Here is a 24,329-nt window from a genome sequence, read left to right as displayed (position 1 = left end):
TTTTATAAAATTGCTACTGACCCATTGAAATACCACGGATTGATTTTATTAACTGAGCTTTAGTACAAGCAATGGCTTAAGCAGGGTCTACTACCTACTTACCAACAAATATCTTAAACAGTGTTATAACTAATCATTGTTTTTTCATATTCAACCAAAAAAATTGTGATAGAAATATGCAGTGATTATATTTAAAATCATCAGTTAATAAGGTTTATTGGTATATTACCTATCCTTTATTCATCGCATAAGAATACGATGAGGTCTTTTTAATGTAACATACAAATTAAAACTTTAGATTTAAAAACGTCTTTAAAATATAATTTACTTCACAACCCTTCAAAACTTATTTATATATTTCAGATTTTATGACGCATGTACTACTATATTACGTTTATATACTTAAGTACAACAATGCAAAATTAATTGAATAACTAAAAATCGAAATTTAAAATGAAACTGCAAATAAAACTAACTTGACAGTCTAACAACATTAACCCCGACTTTGTTCCACTTTACAATGACAACGATCTAAAAAATTTTATAAAAATATATTATAATATATTCGCTTAATCAGTACCCCTACACATAACACAAATAAGCACATCGAATGTGGAACCATAAAATGAACTTGATAACAACTTAAACTTATTATTAACCCTTTCCATGAAATTCGTTACAAAGTTTTTTTTCCTAAAAGTAGTCTATGACAGACATACACAACTCAAATACCAAATTTTTGTATATTTAAAATATTTTTAAACTACTCTACCGCCTAAGGATTGTTTTAAAAACGTTAAGGCGGTTTTGAATGGAAAGGATTAAAAAAAACAGCGAAATAAACAACATCGAGTGGCACAACAAGCGTACACGAAACATGATCAATATACAAATTTAGTTACATGTGGAGATCAAACCATAATTAACCCAATTTGTTACTGTACCGTTGATCCGCCTCCTAACGAAAGCTGCAATGAGAAATATTTGTTACAGATACGAGTTATGCAATATCGACACCATGTTCCATTAGTATAGCTTTCAATGATTTAAAGTTTAAAAATGGAATAACTTAACAACGAATTAAAAAAAAAACAAATAGTATTAACTTAAAAATCGATTTTAATTTATTGAATTATTAAGATAGGACCTTCTTTAACGTTTTGATGTATTGCCATACTATTAGATCATGATTAGATATTGTAAATTTAAGAATGTTAGTTTATAGTTGGTAATTGAAGAAGGCTATTTAGTTGGGTAAAACATTTTAAAACCATAGCCAATCGGCATAGACGAAACATTAATTAAAATAATATTAGCGTTATCTTACCTTTTAGAAATAGTATTGCTTGTTGGTACTGTACGTTTCGCTAAAGGCAGTCGCGGACGATTGAACTCGTCTGGTTTTTTAACTCTGGAAATAATAATAAAAATTAAAATTAATATATCTTTACCAATGATATTAAAAACTATAGATTTGGCTATGGCATGCATAATCTGAAGATTGATGAAATGATCCCAATTGGGAATGAATATCGCAGGTACATGCTATGACAAATAATAACTGTCTTTTTGTTCGTACTATGTTTATACGTGACAAATATACGCGACATGACTCCGTGTCGTTTTATTGGATTGATTGTGAGACTAACAAGTGACTGATGGTCTCTCGATCACAAACATAAAAAAAAAACATCGACATGGTCGAGTTTTTGGTACATTCTAGGGTTTGGTTTAAATACGTCACGTCTTTCACACGACATGTTACTGTGGTGAATTGTATAACACTGTGTATGTGCGGGTACAAAGGGCGCTAGTCTTACAAGCTTCAATATAGGTCCAAGTCAGCTTTTGATACACAATAAAAATAGCTTGCAATCGTCGACTTGTACAAGTTTTGCTGTTAATCTAAACCTCGCTTGACGTTACTATACCTGTATATTCTCACAAGCCAGTGCTCGGTGGTGTACGCCTCCTCTAAGTACGTGAGCTTGAACCCCCTGTTGCCCGGCAGCGCGCCGCGCGTTCTGTCGTAGCCGGGCGGACTGCCGCCACTATCGTATCTGTGACAATATCATTAACTTTATAGTATTTTTAACCGACTTTAAAAAAAGGAGGCGGTTCTCAATTCGACTGTTTTTTTTTTTCCAGTGGTCTGATTCTGGTATGTGATTTGTTGCAATACTTAATATTATAAGTGAGGAATATTATAAAATCCATTTCATCTGTCACATTGTTCCTTTGCATAAAAATTGAAAAATATATATAACACTACTTACCTATAATATGATAATTTGTACATTAGACAATTCAACATTGTTTTGGACGCTTCTGTGTCTATCCTGTATTCGCCTCTCTCAGTAAAGTAATCCGCTTCCTGAAAACAAAAAGAGAATTATAACGTTTCTTAGTCATAGAAATGTCCATTCGGCCATTTCGTTAACACATAAAGCTGAAAGTGGAATTTCCATATACTATACGAAAATATTTCACTAATGAAAACCAAAGGATATTTTTTTTTGAATTTCCTATATTTTGCATATCTTTCACTACGAGTTACTTAAACCTTTCTAACGAGCAAAATAAAATGGCCAAGTTTACCCACATGTATATCCTTAGGATGCTCTCCTCGGCGATGCGCACCATCCATATGAACTTGTTGATGTCGTCGCCGGAGTACCCGATGGCGCCGCCGAAGATCACGAGCACGTAGTCCACGTCGAGCATGGTCATGATCTCGTAGGCGGCACTCTCGTTGCTCGCCATCGCCTTGCCCACGAGAGCTATGTGGGAGTTGTTCCACGTGTTGTTGTCCACTAGTGTTGTGCGGTTGCCCATTCCTGCTATCTGGTGTACAGAAAATATCGATTAAAAAAAGAAATCGATTATCAAATAAAAATGTTTTTGAATTTAAATCAGCTAAACGGTGTATATATATCAAAACTCTAGTCAATACGACCCTATTATTTGCCCTTCCTTACCTAAACAATCCAGCATGATGACAATTGGTAGGTCAGACTCGTAAAATACGGAGCATCTGGATTCTATACAATACAAATTATTAATATAATACTATTAATAGTCACCTGATATCCATAATCCCACCAGGACATGACTCTAGCGTCTTCCGCCGTGTTCTGAGACAGCCAGCCGTATGCTTCCCTGAAGTCGTCGAGGATTTTACGAGATCTGTCGAACGAAAGATATTACAAAATACTGCACTAATTAATTAAATACTTAAACTTCATGTATCAGTTAAGGTTTCACAACTATGGCTCTAAATATCACACCTTTAAAATTCGAGAATAAGAAATACATTATTGAGATCAAAAAAACTGCTGAAAATACATACCGTTATATCAGCATACTTTGATTTAGTTACAAGATAATAAAGATATTTGCAATTCGAAACTAGCGCAATAAGGTCGATAAAAAATATACTCAATATAATATCTGCAATTTAACTTTACTGCAAATTTAGCTTACTTTTTAATTTTTAACTAGCATAAAAAAAGTTTTAATCTCACTCACCCATCATTCCCATAGCTGGCCAGCACGATACTTGGGCTGGAGTACGCGTTGGACGTCGCCCACGTGCAGTGCACGGAGAACAACATCAGCAGGATCATGAACGCGATGAGCGTGCCCGAGCGCACGTTCATGCCGAGCCCGTTGTCAGGCGGCGGCACCGTCTCGTGTGTACGCTTCTTTAGCTTGCCAGCCTGGGGAAATGTACTATGTTCTAAAATACCTTAAATAAAACTACGAACCTTAGTTTAATGAAGCTAACTATCTTAGCAATGAACTATTTTAATCAATGTTCTAATATTTTACCATTTTGGTCTTTACTTCAAATTATTTTAAAGACAAAAAACAATGCTAGGTTCTTATTGATAATTTATTGGTGACATCTAAAATGTTTTAAAAAATATTTTCCCACTACTTTCATAGTTTGAAACATGATTGTAAAAGAAACAAGAAAGCCTCTGTACACTCCTATTTAAACTTTTTCAACCCAAAATCCACCCAACCAACTTAATACATAAACGTACCTTATCATATAGATTCTTGGACTCGTCGTTCTCTACAGTGAGCACGGGCTGGTCGTCCTCCTTGAGCACCAGGTCGAGCAGGATCGAGAACGCGATGCCCGACAGCACGCACACCACCGGCGTCAGCGTCAGCATCAGGCGGACCATCACGCCGGCGAAGTATACCGCACTTAACGCGTACAGGGCCACTGAATTATAGGAAATTCGTGGTTAGTTAGAACTAAACCTTAAATATATTATACTTAAGGGAGTTAAACTTCAGACCCAATTTATTTGATGATTATAAAGTAACAGTGCAATGATTTATATGGACCTAAACTCTCCCTCCACTGGCTCTCTGTAACCTTTTATTACATTCGTTGTATTAGTAAGGAAATGATGATGACAATTACTTTCAATAGAGATGTGTAATTCATCCACGACTTATCTACAATTGTGAATTTATATGCAAGTATTATTACTTGTGGATCAGATCATTACTTTACATAATTGTCCGCTTACTTCATAGTGAAGAACAATGTGCCCTACGACCATATAAATTGTATGATTTCGAATTTCTTTACTATCACACAAATAAATCTTTATGTGCCTTAAGGTATTATTAAGACCTCACGCCACAGTTTTATACTAAAATAATCATCGTCATCAAAATTGAAGAGGTCAATTTGGTTTGACCTCAGAACCAACTAATAAACGCAGCGAAGCGTTCGCCGTGTGAAATCAATCACATAATCATTTAATGTGAACGCAAGGCCGTACAGGCCAGATCGCGTGGGGTGAGTTCCCACGCGATAACCCGTATTCATGGTTTCAAGCCTTTCTTCAGTTATATTAGTTTATATGAATAATATACCTAATGAAAGGGAACAGAAAATCTTATCAACTTCAAATAAAAAACTGTTTTCAATTCTATCACCACATGAAAAAGAATACTCGAAACATATAGTATGCATATCGTTCTGCAATGGACTACAAGACAGACTTAGGCCAGACTAGGCCCATATCTGCTAAAATGAAAGCGAATATTTGCGGTCCACACTAATTTAGTTATGTACATAGATATCATGCTCATCCTAGCGATAAATCTCTCGTTATTCGCTAAGATACATATATCATTCCAATATATTTTACGTTTTCTATTAACGGGAATGATCAAAAAGGAATCTTGTTAAAGTTTTTTGATTTTGATAGAATATAATGGTCTAAAGACCACCGGACACAAGGTGTTAAAACTCGCCATAGTGAAATGGAGAGCCGCGTTGCAGGATCAGCCTGTATATATCCGGTTCCAACAGGTATAATTGTGGACTACCGAATGATAATCATCTCTCGTCAGTCGACATTCTATTGGACCCCACTCCACTTACCATCAGGTCCAGTGAGATCATTTTGGCGAATAAAAAGTCCCAGGAATCAAACCCGCCCACGCCCAGCAGCTACCACTCAACAACTCTGCCTATAAGCTACTCACCAAAACACTCTCTCATCATTAATGTTCTTGATGCAATACCACAGGCCGACGGGGAAGGTGCACACCAACACGTGCAGGTCGAAGAAGAAAGACGACCACGTGGTCGGCTGATGTTCAGACACCGACGCTATGATCGGGATGTGGATTTTGGCATACGCCGTGTCCCATAGCGAGTAAAACCTGCAAAGTGGGAATATATTTTAAAGTTGGTTCATATTTAAAAAAATAACTAATAAAGATTATGTCAGTAAGTACTGGCCATAAACTAGAAACTAATTCTAGATTCGTTTTATTTTTACTGATTACGTGTATAAATACATACTGAATATTAACAAAACAAGTTAGGTACTTATTTTTTTCCTTATGACGGTAGTAAAGTTATCGTAATTCTAGACTCGTTTTTTTAATATTTACGAGTATAAATACATACCGTATTTTAACAAAGAAGTTAGGTACTGATTTATTCCTTAAGACGGCACTAAAGTTGTCATTGTACTCATTTACCGCCATTTTCAATAAACGAACCCAATCACTTTTTTCGATCATCTCAGAAATGGCCCAATCAAAACAAAGTTCTTTTGACATGCTTAGAAATGCGTTATTTTGATTGGTTTATTATTGGAATCGGTTTGAAGATAAGTTTAGAATCGTTTATTGAAAACGGTACAGCCATTTTCCTTATAAACATCAACAACTGACACTCCACCAGTTATATTAAAACCTCCTTATGTCAATCATAGAACCAACTTTATTTCGATCCATATTAGATACGCACCGTCCACTCCAAGGAGCAATAACACCCATGTACGTCAACAGAACTACAACAAGGAACACGGCCGCAGCAGCCAGCATGCCGCCCAGTATCAACAACTGCTTCCATTGTCCCTTAGGGTTCAAACTGTGCAGGTACTTGAGAGCACCAATAGCCATTAACAGCGCAAACACACCTAAAAATTAATAAAAATACATTTATATTTCTAGTACTAACATATTCAACTGTATTATTTGAATTTCCTGGTATTTTCTATTGTCGATAATAATTCACGGTAAAATTCAATTGAATTTATGATTGCATATCATCTGGAATTTTTTACGCATGCTTTTTTTTAAAAAGAAAAAGTATTTTATGATTTAATTGTAAAATATGACTGCACTCGTTATAGTAAACGCTTTCATTACACCGATTAGTAGCATATGTACTGAAATTAAAAAATAAAAGGTGCTCACTTTGTAAATATAGAGTAAAGTTTCTTGAAGACATAAAATTGATTTTGTAGTTTTATTTATGTATTTTAGAAAGTATCAATAAGTTAGCATACATTATCAATCTCACAACACCTTGATCTTTGACTATTTACAGATCGCCTTAACTTATGCCTCAGTAAAGTAAGAAAACCTGCACCCATCCGTTTTACATTTGGCTCATCGCCTGTATCACAATTAAGACTGTCATGATGACCCCACAAACTTGTTATAGGAATGCAGTTATTTGCAAATGTTTGTTTACCATATATAGAACTCCACTATAATTCTTAACTGATTTAATAATAACTTCGCTTATATCATCGTACAGTTTTAGCATATAACGTAAAGATGCTCCTTTGTCAGGCTTATCTTACGTATAATGCATAAATCTACATTCATTTAAATCAGATGGGATATAATGATTTCTTATGTTTACGTGAATGTTAGACATCCAAATAAAACTATTCGGATTTTATCGCGGTTTTTTTACATTATGATTTTTTTCTGAAGACTTTGCTGCCTTCGTGGTTACAAGACGGACTGGGGTGTTGGTCGTCCGGAAATTCAAAGTTACAATATCTACCTACATTTTACAAATTATACAAAATGTTTAAAATTTTTTAAAATGCTATTGACAGTCTTATCGACACAGACATTACATATTTTGTAACATAAGTGCAAAAAATGTCAAGACAGTGGATAATGTATGGTCAACAACAAAATTCAAAAGTATAAAATCTACTTTAGGAGATTTATACTTGTACGATTTTCCACGCTGTCAATAGCCATGTTGGATATCTGTTTATCGGCTTCAATAATATCATAAACAGTAATGTAAATAGAATTATCTAGTCGCAATTAGCACAAGACATTGTATATGTAAACTCCTGCATCACAAGTCCGTACGTCCAGAAATAGCATCCAACTTGAAATACATTCAATAACATAGCTTTAGAATGTTTATGAAAGGCGTTTGCCGGTCAGTGTCTATTATATTGAGCGTGCGGCGGCCGGCGGCCGGCGTCCGCAGTACAACGCGCCCTTGAACACTTCTTACATAAAATAGCATGTATGATGCGAACGTAACATGCGGGTAAACGATACTACTCATTACCGTGGTATTTGTATAACACGGTCGGCCAGTATTGCAAATTTTTATTAGTTTCAAAATGTGACATCTCACTATTAAAATTGCTTGCACAACATAATATTTTCTTATTTTTATGGATTCAGATAAATTATTTCAAAGACCTCTATCGACCTTAATAAAAATGGTTAGCCTGTATCCCTGAAGGGCTAGGCTGAGTGTACCTATATTATTTGAAAGTCATCGTGTGAAAGGATGCAAAAAGATCCGGCGAACCAGGATCCCACAAATATTATAGAGTTCTGCTAATAGAATAACGGAGTATTTGACTATAATTACGAAGTTGATGCTAATCGCCATCGAATATAACGGAAATTGTATTAGCCACCATTAGGCACGCTTGCCTGACACGGCAATAGTACAGATGACTCGTACTGCAAAGTGTAACAAAACATAACTTATTTTTATAGTTTTTGAAGGCTGGATATCTGAACCATACCACTCAAGGACTAAAACCTTGCTTAATCGAAAACATAAAATACCCTACGAACTATCGCGTTACATAATGGTATACGGTAATTAATGGTACACGGTAAATGAATAAACCCGTAATTTATCCATTGCGCGTTATCAACAGAATTGTGATATGTAAAATCAAATAGATACAAGCAGTGCTTTATTACGCTGGTTAAAGCCGAGTTTGCACGATGCGAGTGCCATCGAGTTGAGTGCGCTCAGGGCTTGTATTCTCGATGACAATTCAGATTCCACACATATAGTAACGCACAAACAAGATGAATAAATGTCACATGCAATATGGCCAATTGTAATCAAATATTGCAAGTAATTAAAAAAAAAAGTACTCAATTAGGTTTTGGCTATAATCTTTAATGATTTCTTAGGGATTCCTTGCTCCGGTATCTCAGGGAATTCACGTATTTATCATTGTGAATTGGACCCAGATAAAGATGATGTTTGTACTATGAACGTGGGTGATTCAATATAGTATGGTCTAGTATGTTCGAATTATTTGTTTTAACTCTGCGAATAACATCCGAGCGCTCTCGTGGCGTAAATACCTTAATGAACTTAAATGACACCAAATAGACTACAATACTGCCGTGGTACACCAGAGAGCAGTAAGTCAAAGGCGGCCAATCTTTTATTACTGATTTTGAATTGTACAATAAACGATTTTTCTTCCTATCGAGGTTTCATACATCTACGTAAATTATAAATGTATTTTCTTGTTTGATACACAGCAGTAGGAAAGATAAGATAATCTAGTTAACCATGTAATGAAACATAACCGCCTTTTCTGACTTACTGCCTTCTCGATTACCACGGCAGAATACATGACTTCATTTCGATTTGACGTTGGTGTCCTTTATTAGCTAATGGCATCTTATTACCAAGAAACAAATTGTACATAACGAAATAGTTATTATGAAATATTATTACGCTTTTTTGTTTATCTTAATACATTAATTAAATACTTTATTGACAGAACGAATATAAAAAGACAGATGAGACATAAAATATCGTATCAATATTTTGTAAAAACCTATTTCGTTACGTACATTTACTCATTTAACAAAAATAAATTCTGTATCCTTTTACTTGTTGCTAATTTCAATTAAATTTGTTAAACGAGATTCAAAACCGCAGAACAAATCGCAGTTAATTAATCGATATGAAAAATTAATTGACGAAGAATAGTTAAACTCTACTTGTGATAATACGAATACGTTCTGAACATTTTGTTAACTACAGTTTCACATAATGTGTTCCAACTTTGAACTCTGTAAAATATCTTTACTTTTATAGACTAACTTCTGATCGCGGCTCACTCGCTTGGAAAACATTTTGAGAGTCACATGGTACATTTACTAGGATAAAAAGTAGCCTGTATGTTAATCAGGGACTTGCTTTATTTATATACCAAACTTCATCCAAATTATCATAGCAGTTAATAAATCATGTGGTAACAAACATCCAAGCATTATAAAGTCCTCAATCCTGTCTAGAGTTATTTAAACAAATATCTAGTACTCTACAAAACATATTATTTTCTAGGCTCATTCACCAAACTAGACAGAAAAACAAACAAACAGTTATCTTATAAATTTAGGTTAACACTTGAAAAACATGATACATTTCATAGCATTTTTGTATTTAGAAGCTATTATCTTAATGAGAGAATCATGTTAGATATTGTTCCAAGTATGTGATTATTTTAGTTTTGACATGATATTAACAGAAATGCATGTTAAATAAAATACGATGTTTTAATAATTGGCAATATTGTATTAAAGCTATCAAGTCTTTAGGGAAAACCACTCTTAAATAATTACTACTTAATCTGAATATCTGAAAGTCTCTATGCTGAGCTATTATTATAATTTATTTCATATTCACACTGGAGGCTCCATTAACCATAGTTATTGTTGTCGTAAGGTAGTCCGATAATCGGAATTATCCACTTTTGTACATATGAATTATTACCTTACTGCTATTAGGAGAAATGTAGCTTCGTACCTGACAGCAGGATAACATTTAATGAACACTCTATAGAGGATCCAATACTAGGTAAAACATATAACAAAATGCCACATTTAAGCACAGTTAAGTAAGTTAACACTTAGATACACCTAATCTGGGAATCAAACCTTTAACTTCCCTGCCCACAGTCCATATATACCAAAGTAACAATATATTAAGAATAATATAGAAATATAAAAACTATTCTTACCAGACGCTGCCATGTGTTCACTTGTACGTATCGGTTGGAAACCGACAAAGGGTATCTGCATTGACAACAACAGTCCAACTATATAGAAAACAGAATAACTGACAAACAGTCTTTGAGAGAAACGGCCCATGATCAGCAACACAAATACGTGAAGTGGTATCAAATTGATGATGAACACATAGCCACCCCATGCTGACACCTAAAATAAAAAAATACTTGTATTCACACAGTAAATTAACTTATATAAATGAGTCTGTGGCTCAGGTAATCAGAGACACCACTAGCATCCATCAAATTACTTGTAAATTATTATTTTTTCAAAACAATATTATTATTATTATTTGATGAGGATGATATTTATTATCTCCCTGAAACTTCATTTTAAAACATGGATGCAGAAATATTCCTCCTGCAATATGATATATGTACCATTTTTATAGTTTCAGTTTCAAATATTTTCTAGGACACCTTATCTTACATTGCAACAATTTTAGTGCATCATAAAACTTTTCTTTAGTATGTTTGTTTATCACATTTAAACATCCTGTCATTCTAAAGATAGAATGCCATTACAACTAACAAGGCACATTAGAAATTCTTATGATTTAAATGCAAAACAATTCATCCTAAACTGGTTGCCTTCATAAAAACTTGTATAAATTTATACAAACCAAGTCTGCTGTATTATTTATATATTTTTTAATAAGATGAAAGAGAATCTTCATCTTAAACTTTAGAAAGTTTTGTGGGGTTAAAAATAGTATAAAAAATGACATTAACTCACCATGTAGAAATAAGATAATGCTGTACAAATTGACCAGAATATGGACCCGCTTTTGACACTCTTAAGCCAGAGGTAGTATGTGAACTGAAGTGCGAAAATAGCTATGCCTTCATTGTCATAGCTTCCCGCAACTGATCTACTGCTGTACCCAGGCACTATGGCTATAAAACATGCTGCAAACAGCCCCGCTCCACGAGACCACAGTTCAGACGTCAGAAGATATGTTGCTATTGCAGTTAGACCACTAAAAAATAAGTGTAAAATCGCATGCTGTTAAAGAGATTTCGTCCTACATAGTAAATCGTAATGGTGAATTAAACAATGCAATTAATCTCAATATTTTTATACATTAAATTAGCTTGGATTTGTAAGGTGAAGAATATTAATTAATTAAATATGAAATAAATATGAAACAGTTGATTCTCTACATTTTACAACTGAACAAACAGAACCATACATTGGACAATTTCATAAACTCTATGTAATGATGTGTCCAACATTGGTTGGCTGAGGATATTATAATTTGTAATGAATGCATAAATTACCTGAACACCGGTGCTAGGAAAACGCAAATATCTCTAATGTGAATGGGGATATTTAGCGCGTGCAATATCCAGTGTATGGTGCCTGACGTGATCATTAGACCAGGGTATACGGTCCCCCCCACAATTCGACCCAGGGGGTACCACGCGCGCTCATCGAACCAGTTGAGGAAATTATAGAAACCATGCTGTACCATATACGCTGTGGAGCGATAGTTAAACCTGGAAAAATCGAATTTGGCGTAATTTATGAAGAAACTTTTTCAGGTTATTGCACCAATAAAAGTCTTTTAGTACGTACCAAGGATCGAACTCATGAATTATACTTTCGAAACGTATCACAGCGAAAAGCCGGGACGCGAAGCCGGCCAGCCAAGCCAGTGACAATACCGTAACAGTGATGAGCGTGCTACTGCCGGCAGTGTTTTTAAATATACCCCTATTTTGGCCATTATTAGACTTCGGAACGGCGGTGGACGGCATCTCGCTCCTTCACTAAGTTAATAAATAATCTCTACGTTCACAACAATATTATTTTCATACATCAGTTCCAACAATTCAACTCCAAAGTGAAATTGACTTTTTGGCTCACTGACAGAAGGACACGTCTCTCTCAAAATAATTGCCAATCACAAAAACAATAGAAGGTGTTCGCGTTCGGATACGAAAAGATAGGAGTACGACGCGACGTGACATTCACGATATAAAAAACTACTAAAATGACCGTAACATTATTTACCATTAGTAACATTATAACATATCCTATCGGCTTCAAATGTGATATGCTAGAATATGATGCACGACAAAATATGTTGATATATTAATAATAAATTAATTATACTTCCACTTATTAGCACTTTTACTGTTAACTAAATAAAAGTGAATGAATTCCAGAACGCTCGCCAACGTCACTCCCAATTCAGAACATGACTGAAAGATACCGGAATTTCATAATGATCCGTTTCAGATCTGATTTCAGAAACGGAATTTTCGAATGTATACGCCTCGCTGTAAATCCAAAAATGACAGCTGTTTAATGTTTGTTGACGTTGACATCTTGTGAAGGTACGAATACTTCGGAAATAAATAAAAATCATAAATGAATTCAAGTTGATATTTTGCGTCTAGTACACTCGTATATATTAAACTGTTTGAACAATAGTAACAAATGTCTAAGTACCAGGAGATTGTAAATTTAAACGTCGGTGGAACAAGGTATGAATCTATTGTTTTAATAGAAAGTGCGTGGGACTTTATAATAACAAAGATTTATATCCTTTAAACTGAACTTAAGTCATATAGTTAAGCGTAATTATTTGTATAAACAAAAAATTGACATCACAAAATGAGTTATGGTTTTGATTTATGTGAAATCGTGGCCTTAAAATTATTTTTAACAAAATTTTTATACACGATATATTGTATCTTTTTAATATTTCCGGTATTATTTATGTTACTACGTTTCTGCGCTTTCTGTATGTTAACTAATGCGATATATATATTTATCATGCAATTCAAATAATACGAACTGACAAATAGTTATTTATTTTATGAATAGGATTATTTGTCAAGTAATCAACCTAACTTTAAAATGTTTCTGAGTATCCATAATTTCAACAACTTTTGGAAGTACAATACAATAAAGTGGGTATAACATTTTATATTTATTTGCAGATTCTCAACATCATGGCACACACTTACATGGGTGCCAGACACATTTTTCACAGCCCTACTGAGTGGCCGCATCCCCACAGTCAGAGATGAAAATGGGGCAATCTTCATAGACAGAGACCCAAACTTATTTGGTTTGATACTGAACTTTCTAAGGACCCGTGATATAGACCTTAATGATGTAAACATAAGAGCTTTGCGGCATGAATGTGATTACTTTGGCATCACTCCTCTCAGTAGAAGGCTGGCATTGTGTGATGAGATGAATCACTCCTCTTGTGGTGATGTTTTGTTCTATGGATACCTACCACCATCATGTAAGTATGATAAATAAAATATCTGATTAATAACCAATAACATTGATATTACTAACCTTAATGATTTAATGTGATAACATATCATGGAAAATAAAAAGTCAGCATGAGACATGCTTCTATCAAAATAAATCTTTTTAATGCCAATATAACTTAAATGTGCAATTAACATTTGGAGTTAAAGTATTATTATTATTATGTGTATTTTAATATTATTTATTTATAGCAAACATTTTGGATCCAGAAAGAGTTAGTTATGTATGTTGTAACAATATAATATTGTAAAATAATAATACTTATCAGTAATTAGAGAATATAAACAAAGAAACATTGTTTCAATATATAGGTCAGTATTGTTGGTAACAATGCTTCATTATCATACTGAATATTATCAACACAGCAAGATCAAACATGAATATTTCTTCAACATGTCATATTTAATTCAACTGAGTATTTAGGTATGAAAAGTCGACTTTACTCATCAGATAGCATGCAGATTATGTTTAGGGACTTTTTCAGAAGGTTTAAATATTTTTTTTTCAGTAATATTGAAGTGCTTAATGTAAATATAAATTATTTGATTAGCATTAATTTGATAAATTAGAGTCTGACTTTTGTATTTGGTTGGATTATATGTTTGTGTACAGCAGTGGACATCCTGCAGCTGATGATGATGATGTGTTTGTGTGATGAGTAATTATTAATAGACACTGTGCGGCGGTTGAGAGCCTGTGGCGACCTTGACTAATGTTTGTTGCAGAGAATAACTGTTATTTTTGAACATTATAGTCCTTTTACCATCGCCAAAACTCACACTTACAAATTCGCCATTTTAAGAAATAAGTATCTAAATTTTAGAAGAAAAAGTTTACTTAATGTTGAATTGCATTCCTGTTGGAAAATGTACCTACAGTTTGCATTTTTTTAAGTTCTTAACAAAAAATACTTAAGAATACTCTTTAACGAGATTTAACATTCCAGTAAACACATCCATCAGTAACAGCAACAATGGAAGGAACGGTAACAGTTGCTCAAGGAAGAACTCCACAGCATCAAGCACAGAGGTACCAGTCAACAGGACACATTCCAGGAACTCCTCGCTTGACCTGCGCACTGTCGGAAGAATACCTTCACAGGACCAATTAAGGTTAATGTGGATTATATAGGGTGTTTTTATAGTAATCAAACTTTGACGATCAGTATACAGCATGTTTTTTTAATAGTTATGATGATATCAACTTGACTAACCTATGAACTGACTCATCAATAAAACATATTGTTAATGATAATAATAGAAAACCTGTTTGCTATATAATATTCAGATTACGAAACTTAGAAAATAATATCCTGCCCACTAAATTATTATCTCCATTGTTTTTGGTGTAATCAATAAATCTAAACAAAGGATTAATTATAAAAAGGTATTTGTAGCTTAAAATTTCTTCTGATATGTCGAACTTTATGACAATTTTAATTTATAAAAGTAAGTACTTGAATATTTTTTTTAACTTCTAGTCGATGCGGTAGAGGACACTCAAGAGCCGCTTCTCTCGGCAATGCAGACTGTCACAAAGGCCACAGACCGCCTGAAAGTAAATACGATTTTTTTAAACAAAACGTTTTTTTACTACTTAATATAGTAAACTAATTAATGTATGTGTATTGCTTCTTTACTTTCAGTGAACACATGGTCAGACAGTATGAAAGTACAAATAATAAAAGCACATCACAATTGGATAGCTGTTGCATTCACACATTATGTCACAGGATACAGGTATTACAAAAAGCTTACGGGCATTGAGCATTACTCATTTGAATTCTTTACATGAAAGTGTTTCAAATTAGCAACTTAATTTTTTTTTATCATTTGCTAGTAACTTATCTGAAACTAATGGGTAGCACACATATAGGTATATAATTTAATAACACTCTGCGCTAGATTTTTTCGTGACTTTGCCTTTATTATTCTTACTCATTGAGTAGTATGTAAGTGGCATCATCATTATAGAGGGTTTGTGTACACCCTGGCTGTGATTTCCCTCAATTATTGCATCGCATATTTATACTGTTAATTTATTGGTGGAAGCTTGTAATTAGCAACTTAATTTTACCTACAAATGTCATTTACTTTATTTGTTATTAGTCTGTAAGCTTTCCTTAAATAAAATAAAATAAAATAATTTTAGAACACCCTGTTAAGTTAACCTATATATTTTTCACCATAATTTATTCTATCATGAATTACAAAAAATACTCATGTGCATAACTATTTTTATTTTCAGATTGACAGACTCATGCGGCTGGTACGTTGTATTCCAATCGCCGGTCCAGGAGTCAGTTATTGAGAGGATAGCGTTGAACGCGAAGACTGGCGGCGGCGGCGGCGGTTCCAGCGGTAACAACTCGACCGGCACTGACGTCATGCTCGGTATCGCGAGCGGGCCGTTTGTGAGACTGTGGGCCTTCTACGCATAGCGAGCCCACTAGGATGACGCTCATTGGTAAGTGAATATGCAAATGTGGCAAAAGAAATTATAATTAAACTACGGAAAAATTGTGATCTAGATTCTAGAGGGTCACTACTCACTTATATACAGGGTGTAGATTAAATTATGTTCTTACAAAATATATTTCGTTGTAATATTTGAAATGGAAGATTTTAAGGCAACTTAAATGCATCAGCATATGCTGCTGATAATTAGAAAACTAATAATAGAGTATACATTTTTTAAACAACTACATTTTTTCTTTTTTGTTAATCATGTATCGAACAGACCGGCACAACTGCGTCGACCGCCGATACATAGCACATAGTACATAGCACTGCCTACATAATAATCGGATCTTACTGTCTCAGGTACTTTCAACCTCGGTGTCCGCGTAGAACATCTTCTGTTCGTGGGCCCTCAGCTAGTGGCGCTGAGCGGCGCCGCGAGTCGCAGCAAGGCCGGCGTGTGGCACACCAGCACGCAACACTGGCAGACGCAGGATGTAGCGCATCTCACTACGTACGACACTGCCGGCTCGTTCCTACTCCTCGGCACTGCTACGGGAGCTATTAATTATATAGGTGAGTTATAAATGGACAATATGCAAAATCGATAATAATCCTATTAATATATCAATCGATATAGATTGTTCCTTCTGTTGGTCCCTCACTATTGTATAAAGCGTTGATTCCCAAAGTGGTCCAGGGAGACCCAGGGGACCACTGGAGACTTGACGGGGTCTACGTTGGCGTGACCGAAAAATGGGAGTCCACGAAAATTTATCTGGTTTGAGTGTAAAGTACTTAAAATGTTGGCTTCACTTCATGTATCAATGTAGGTAGATAATATTGACAGAGGTCGTAAGAAGCACGGTAACCCCAACCCAACATAACCCCCCGCGATTTGTAATACACTTTCTCTGCAAAGCTTAAAAAACAGGTCCACCGGAACCAGAAAAAATTTGAAAGGGGTCCTTGAGAAGAAAAAATTTCGGGAACCTCTAATATAAAGTAAAGATATTAAAGGAAACAAAAATATACATCACGCATTTATCACCGAAGGTTTAAGCAGAGGTGCAACCAGGGCACCCACTTTTCGCCTTGTTTGTTCTGTCTCATGATGTGTTAGGGGGCTACCCTATCGTCAAAGAGATAGTTCACATCCTATATAGAGATTATATGCAAGAAAGTTGATATCGGTAAAGATTCAATAAATAAAAGTCTAATTCATTAACTTAGCAGTCATAAATTGCATTGATATAAGTTGTAGTGCCGCTAATCATATTGATAAAAAAGATTTAATTGTATCGTTAATAGAAAAACTTTCAAAACAATATAAAAATCCGATAATGCTTCTAAAAATACAGCTGTAGATATTATCCTCGATAAATAATTGATAAGTAAAATGTAATTCTATTTCATTATGTAATACAGCATAGAATACCTTATGTTTTTCCAGATATGCAAAAGTTCCCACTGCGAATGAAGGACAACGATCTTCTCGTCACGCAACTGTACAAAGACCCTAACCAAGAACCAATCACAGCTATATCTGTATACCTCACACCAAAACTAGTATGAGCTTACAAATACTTTTCGATATTATTTACATGCCGCCTTAATAAGAAAAGTTGTATACTTCAGTAATATTAGTCAAACCTTTGTTGTCATGTTAAATGAAATTCTTAAAAAGCAAAGAAAAAGCGAGACAAAACATTGTTTATTTATTTCAAACACATATAATCTATTACTGAGGCCTTTAATTTACACAATATTCGTTTAAAAATAGTAAAAACTCTTCTAATTCAGTATATAGATTTCAATAAACTTTTACAAATATATTCAAAATACCTTTGACTTTCCGTACAATATTAGCATATATATTACTATCTTTGAAACAGATTTATGCGGCAACTGGATCGAGATAGCGTACGGCACGCGCTACGGCTCCGTTCGCGTGATCGTGCAACATCCGGAGACGGTGGGGCACGGCCCACAACTGTTCCAGACGTTTACAGTGCATCAGAGTCCTATTACTAAGGTAAATAGGCGTGATGCAATTAACCCGCCGGCATAATTATGGCGATTGGAGGATACATCGATTGGTGTTTGAAATGTTCCATTGGCTTCACTTGGCATCAGGTGTAGTGAAGTCACTGTCATGCTAGAATAAAAATCAATTACATTTAAATACTATTATCAATACGTATATGACTTATTGAATGCATAGATAATTGATAAAAAAAAAATGAGCTACAATGCCAGGCAAATTTTGTGTGCATTGTAAATTTTCATCAACAGAGTAAAATTTTATGAATCTCACAAACCCATCTATAATATGCATAGAAATTAGATATTTCTTTGTATTGCAAAAATATACAGTATTGTAACTTATTGACACAGATTATAATCTTATCGACATTATTTAATACCTAACCAGTGCAGAGCAATGTGATAACCTAATTATGGACATATATTTGTGTTATTTCTGATATAAATATAATGACTGGCCCTTTTCATTTTACAGTTATAGATAAATACTGTACAATGCCTACTACTGACGTTCACTCGTGGTTAGTGAAAATAAAGATAGCATTTGCTACTTGTAGTATGGCGTCCATCTATTCATCCATATTACATTAATATTAATGCTCAAAGTAACTCTGTCAATCGGTTATGGTTTGACGGCTAAAATATTGGACTTATTTTGATGAAGTTTAGTATGAAATAAGCTTGAAACATAGGAAAGAATAAAGTATGACTATTACTACAGGTAGTGCGAAGAACCCGCCAGCAAAGGGTAGTATAAGGTAGAGTAGTATGCAATATAATCCCTTCATAACGCATAAGAGCTTGTCAGTGTAAAAATCTTCTATATTTATCGACTCACAGATTTCACTAATAGAAGACAGACTAAGATTTTATCGATTTACAGGTATCTCTATCAGAGAACTACTTGATTTCGGTGTGCAGCGAGTACAACCACGTGCGTTCGTGGCGCGTGACGCGGTTCCGCGGCATGATATCTACGCAGCCCGGCACCACGCCCAACGCCGCCTTCAAAGTGCTGGCATTAGAGGCGCCTACTGCTCAACCACATAACGACTGCGGTAATAACTTAATTTATTAAACAATTATAATCGATTCTTTGGAGTATCGATAAATTTTAATCGATTACAAAACTGCTTCTCATTTGATAATCGCAGTGAATGAACAGAACAAAATAACAACACTAAATCCATGAATTCATCATTAAGTCCATGATGAATTCATTGACTTAATAGTGTTGTTATTTTGTTCTGTTTAATATGTCCTATATAGTTTATATATTTTACAAATAAGGCTTTTACAGGTCCATATGGCGAACAGGACGAGGAGCAAATATTCATTCAAAAAGTGGTACCAGATACGGATACATTATATGTAATGGCTTGCTTCAAATGGTAAAAGGTAATAATTTATGAGCAAATTATTATTTTTACATTTTAATATCATAATTTTTTTGCTCGTTGTTGAAGTATTTGTTAATAATCAAATAACATACAGTTACAATGAACACACTGTTTATATTTTTATGTTATTCATTACTAATTGGACCGATTAGTATCTCAAAAAATATGTATTTGATACGCAATTAATTCTAATGTGATACTTTACTGTTCAGCAAAACACACCAAGATCTATTTATATCTGACACAAAAAGTATGTGTTAATCAATCCGCACAATTTTCTTTATTTATTTATTTATTTGGACAGCCAATAAAACATACACCATACATAACTATTTGTAAGATTAAACATAGAAAAGTCCAGCTGTAACAAATAATCCACACATGTTTAAAAGTAGTCAGTACAGTTTAACATCGCTACATAACTCGTTCCAATCGTATTGTGACGTAATACGGATGTGTCGCAGGGGTGTGCACGATCCGCTCAGTGGACGGGTCGGCGGTGTCGTGCTTCGTGGTGGTGGGAGGTGCGAGGGCGCGCTGCGGCCGCGCCGCCTGCTGCTGTGCGGCCACCGCTCCGGCGCCGCGCAGATGTGGGACCTCACCGCGCCCATCGACCGCGCCGCCGGCCGCCGCCGCCCAGCGCCGCCGCCACCGGTACACACACTAACACCTCTGCTCTCACCCACACGAGAACCTTATTAACCAGCTCCCATATCTTTATTACTTTTATTTTTCAAACTGGAAGCAGTAATTAAATATCTAGCCACAAAAATCTATTACTATTGACTATTACTTTGCGGTTTTTATAGGCACCAATATCATCTGAACTCTAACTGTCTAAACGTTCCCGTCTTTATACAAAATAATAGACATTTTATATTTATTTAATTGCACAATATTGTGTTGAGATGTTATTGGTGTGACGTAGTATTATTATATTCCCCAGGCGAAGGGAGACGAATCCCCGACAGCCGACGGCGGTCCAACCCCCGACGAGCTAGTCCGCTTGTTGTCAAGCGTGTGATCTGGACGCGGCGCCCGTGCCGCAGTCGCCCAACTCGGCTTCCATACAGGCGCCATGAACCTCGCCCCCTGCCTCTGCGCCGCGCTCATGGCTTTGTACTCATTCGTCTTCTAAGGTATACGTTCGATATTCGTCATACCTATGGCAAACGAATTTGACATTTTAGACGATTGATTCGTGACTATGTCGTAGATTTGACAAACTGTGAGTTGATATAGTGCTGCAATTTAAAGATGTATAAGGATTGCCTATCAAGGGTGAAAGAATCATGCACTTCATATCTATTATACACATGAGTAATGATAGATAATTGGACTGAGTTTTGCCAAAATGTACTAACTACTTTAAACAACATTTGTGGTTGGTTATTAGTTGCAGGTGCATTTTTCCATTTATTCAAAAATGTATGGCTTGGTTTACACATACTTTTTTTTGTGAGATCTTGTGAGATCTTGGCATGTTTTGCTGAACAGTAAAGTATCTCATTTGGATTCATTGCATGTTAAATATTAATAACTTATTTTTTGATAATTTGTGAGTTGGTTCATTTTGGAATATCTGCGTCCAATTAATCACTAGATTTGTTACTTCATTGTGACACAAAATGACCCTTTGATGGTTAAAACGGTAGAGCCATTTTTTTTTTTAAATAAGAAGAGCCTTTGATGCTAAAAAATAAATACCATATAACTTTCAACATCGATTGATATAGAAAAATCATACACAGCGATAGTTTGACTTATCGCTTTGTTATGTGCAGTCTATAAAATAAATAAAAATGTCTGTATATCAATTTGATCGAAATTAATTGTGAAGATTTAGATTTGCTAGTGACCCTTATGTGTAAATCGTATTGTGTGAAGTTTTATTAGAGATATTTGTAGTAAGCACTTTTATAGAGAGCGATCATATTCGTGCCTTTAAAAAAATACTGTCCTTGTGTAGATTTCAGATTTATGGCTACCTAATTTAATTTGTTTATTTTTTAATCACCATGTATTTGATTTCGTCACAAAATTTGTTTATTTAATAATGAATGTGGAATGCAATTTTCCATTTACATTAGATTGTAAATAGGTCTTGTATAAAATTGGAATACTTTAGCAAAATGAATATATGAATTATAGCGTGAGGGGTGCCTGTAAACAATTAGACTAGTATTGGGATTCTAATTTATTTTTAATTCAGCACAAAGAAATATACAGGTTGATGTGGAAGTTGATATAAATAAAACACTAAATCTATTTTTAATTTAATTTATTCACATTTTTACAGACAGCCTGATGATTTCTAGCATATTGAAACATGAATCTCCCATCAAAATATATAAATATATAGTTCCTGTTTGTAAATACTTATATTCTAACTATAATTAATAGGATATTCGTGTCACAAATATTTAAGGTTTCCACTTACTAATCAGATTCGAAGCTAGATTTTTGTAAATAAAATTACTGTGTATGATTTATCGGATTATGAAATACTAATAATTGTGTATGTATGTATTTTTATAATTTTGCAAGGAACGTTTGATATTTGCATATTTTACAGGTTTATTCATGTCGCAACTGCGTCTTCGAATAAGAGTGTGAAATATTGAGGGTGTATCAATATTACAAGAAAATTCATTTCAAAATTTTCACTTTTAAAATGAATAGTGTTAAATACAGGATTACAATATAATACAAGTCATGGTTAGTCACGAGTGGCGACAAAACTAGTGCTCCTGGAGACTAGCGGCTGACGTCAGATATAGAAGGATGTGTGCCTAACTTCAAGTCGATCATGACTAAGTGGTCGTACTGTACAAATAAATTATATCATCCTAATTTGATTGCGCCGTTTAGCCTCTCTTATAAGTATTGGCTACACTCCAATCTCTCGTTCTCCGTAGGGATGCCATCACCTTAATTGCCGACGCCGGATAAACATGGCGAAATATAGGGTTTTCCGGAGATTTCTGAAAAATGTTACTTGCAACGCGCGGGGGGACTGGGGGCATTCGATCGTCGACTATTTTGCCGTGCCTTCTTGAATGCGGGTTATTATTAATGAATTTTCAACTAATATGTATTTTAATTTATAGCTTATCTATAAAAAAAATAGATTTCCCCTGATAAAAAAATTGTCCAGCTTAAACCGGGATACTTTTCAAACTAAGACAAATCCGGGGAATTCCGGACTGATGGCAGCCCTAGTTATGCGATACACCTGAATCCTTATATTCCATTGAAATGTTTTACATTATCGTAAGAACGTGCAAAATTAAGTGGCGTAAGCAGCTTCTTAAGTATAAATGCCAATATTATGATGGCACATAAAGACTGATTTCGTTCACAAGCTCAATCGATTATCATCAACATTTATGAATAAAAAATTCATGTTAAATTCTTTATTTTTGAAATTGAATATTTTATGTACTGTAGATGCGCGAGATCGTGCGTTGAATGAGATGATAATTTTACTGTGACAGAATTTATGCAAAATGTTATGTTTAATGTTCACCATTGTGGTAAAAATAATGTTTAAAAATATATGATGTTTTGGCGCATAATTTATCTATGTTTTGATAACAGTGGGCTGTTTAATTAGGACACACCATAAATAATATTAATAAAAACGATACTAAAGAATAAAGATAACGAATGAAAAAATACATTTTGAAATCTTTACTAGGACAGAATGAAATATGATTTTTATTTATTTTTAAGAAAGCTTACAGAAATTATACAATGTTTGAACTATTTAAATAATGTAAGTTGCTAACAAAAAGCTTCCACATATAAAATTATACAAATACATATTACCTAAACGTGAGATTGTCCCAAACAAAAAATTAAAATAAAAGATAACAAGTGACAAAACAAAATAATAGTACTGGACAAAACTTTTATTTATTTCCTTCACAGCTCGCAAATTAAACATAATAAAAATAAAATAATATAGTACGCCAATTACGAAGTACATTATTATAGAAATTAATTTGCGAAAGTAGGCAAAAAAAATTAAACATATGGCTAACTTCATAGCAAATTCTTGCCAGGCATAGTTTTTGCAAAAATTCTGTCCCAGAACTGAGATGCTGTACTTTTGTATGTGATTGTTGTTGATTTTACTCAATGTATAATGTGAACTATTTAAATGAATTTAATTTTATTGAGGTGTTAGCATTGTGTGCGGACAAACGACTGCTTCGTTTCAACATTGTATTTACTATTTCCTAACAGCATTTATGTCATGTATCTTCTTTAAAATAGTTGTATAGAGAATATCATATCTATGTTAGAATTTAAATTAGCAATAAGGTATACAGTTTGTGTGGAGCGGAGTAACGTTTGTCCATATTTTATATGAATTTGCTGTATTTCTCGGATTGTGTATTACATTTTAATAAATATTAGTGTTGTTGTTAGGTAAATAGACTGTATACTTATACAACTAAATCAAAAT

At 34.2% G+C, this 24,329-nt stretch overlaps 2 protein-coding genes across 2 annotated transcripts; one reads left to right on the top strand and one right to left on the bottom strand.

Moving 5' to 3' along the window:
* Positions 1 to 1,323: 1,323 nt before the first annotated feature.
* LOC119188408 (dolichyl-diphosphooligosaccharide--protein glycosyltransferase subunit STT3B-like) lies at positions 1,324 to 12,569 on the bottom strand. The gene is given in 15 exon segments (XM_037445944.1): positions 1,324 to 1,411; positions 1,932 to 2,060; positions 2,277 to 2,374; positions 2,603 to 2,628; positions 2,631 to 2,844; positions 3,084 to 3,186; positions 3,529 to 3,719; positions 4,050 to 4,237; positions 4,271 to 4,275; positions 5,527 to 5,700; positions 6,296 to 6,467; positions 10,605 to 10,803; positions 11,389 to 11,632; positions 11,934 to 12,152; positions 12,232 to 12,569. Coding segments are annotated over 15 exon segments (2,232 nt in total). The 5' UTR covers positions 12,414 to 12,569.
* A 405-nt stretch (positions 12,570 to 12,974) lies between these two features.
* LOC115446915 (BTB/POZ domain-containing protein KCTD3) lies at positions 12,975 to 20,879 on the top strand. The gene is given in 14 exon segments (XM_037445945.1): positions 12,975 to 13,145; positions 13,605 to 13,918; positions 14,897 to 15,062; positions 15,431 to 15,507; positions 15,596 to 15,689; positions 16,198 to 16,380; positions 16,382 to 16,416; positions 16,773 to 16,985; positions 17,863 to 17,973; positions 18,299 to 18,444; positions 19,339 to 19,513; positions 19,756 to 19,846; positions 20,320 to 20,509; positions 20,802 to 20,879. Coding segments are annotated over 14 exon segments (1,920 nt in total). The 5' UTR covers positions 12,975 to 13,098.
* Positions 20,880 to 24,329: the final 3,450 nt, after the last annotated feature.

The sequence above is a fragment of the Manduca sexta genome, unplaced genomic scaffold, assembly GCF_014839805.1.
Source record: "Manduca sexta isolate Smith_Timp_Sample1 unplaced genomic scaffold, JHU_Msex_v1.0 HiC_scaffold_2369, whole genome shotgun sequence".
Taxonomy (NCBI): domain Eukaryota; kingdom Metazoa; phylum Arthropoda; class Insecta; order Lepidoptera; family Sphingidae; genus Manduca; species Manduca sexta.
This window is presented reverse-complemented; position numbering and strand designations above follow the sequence as displayed.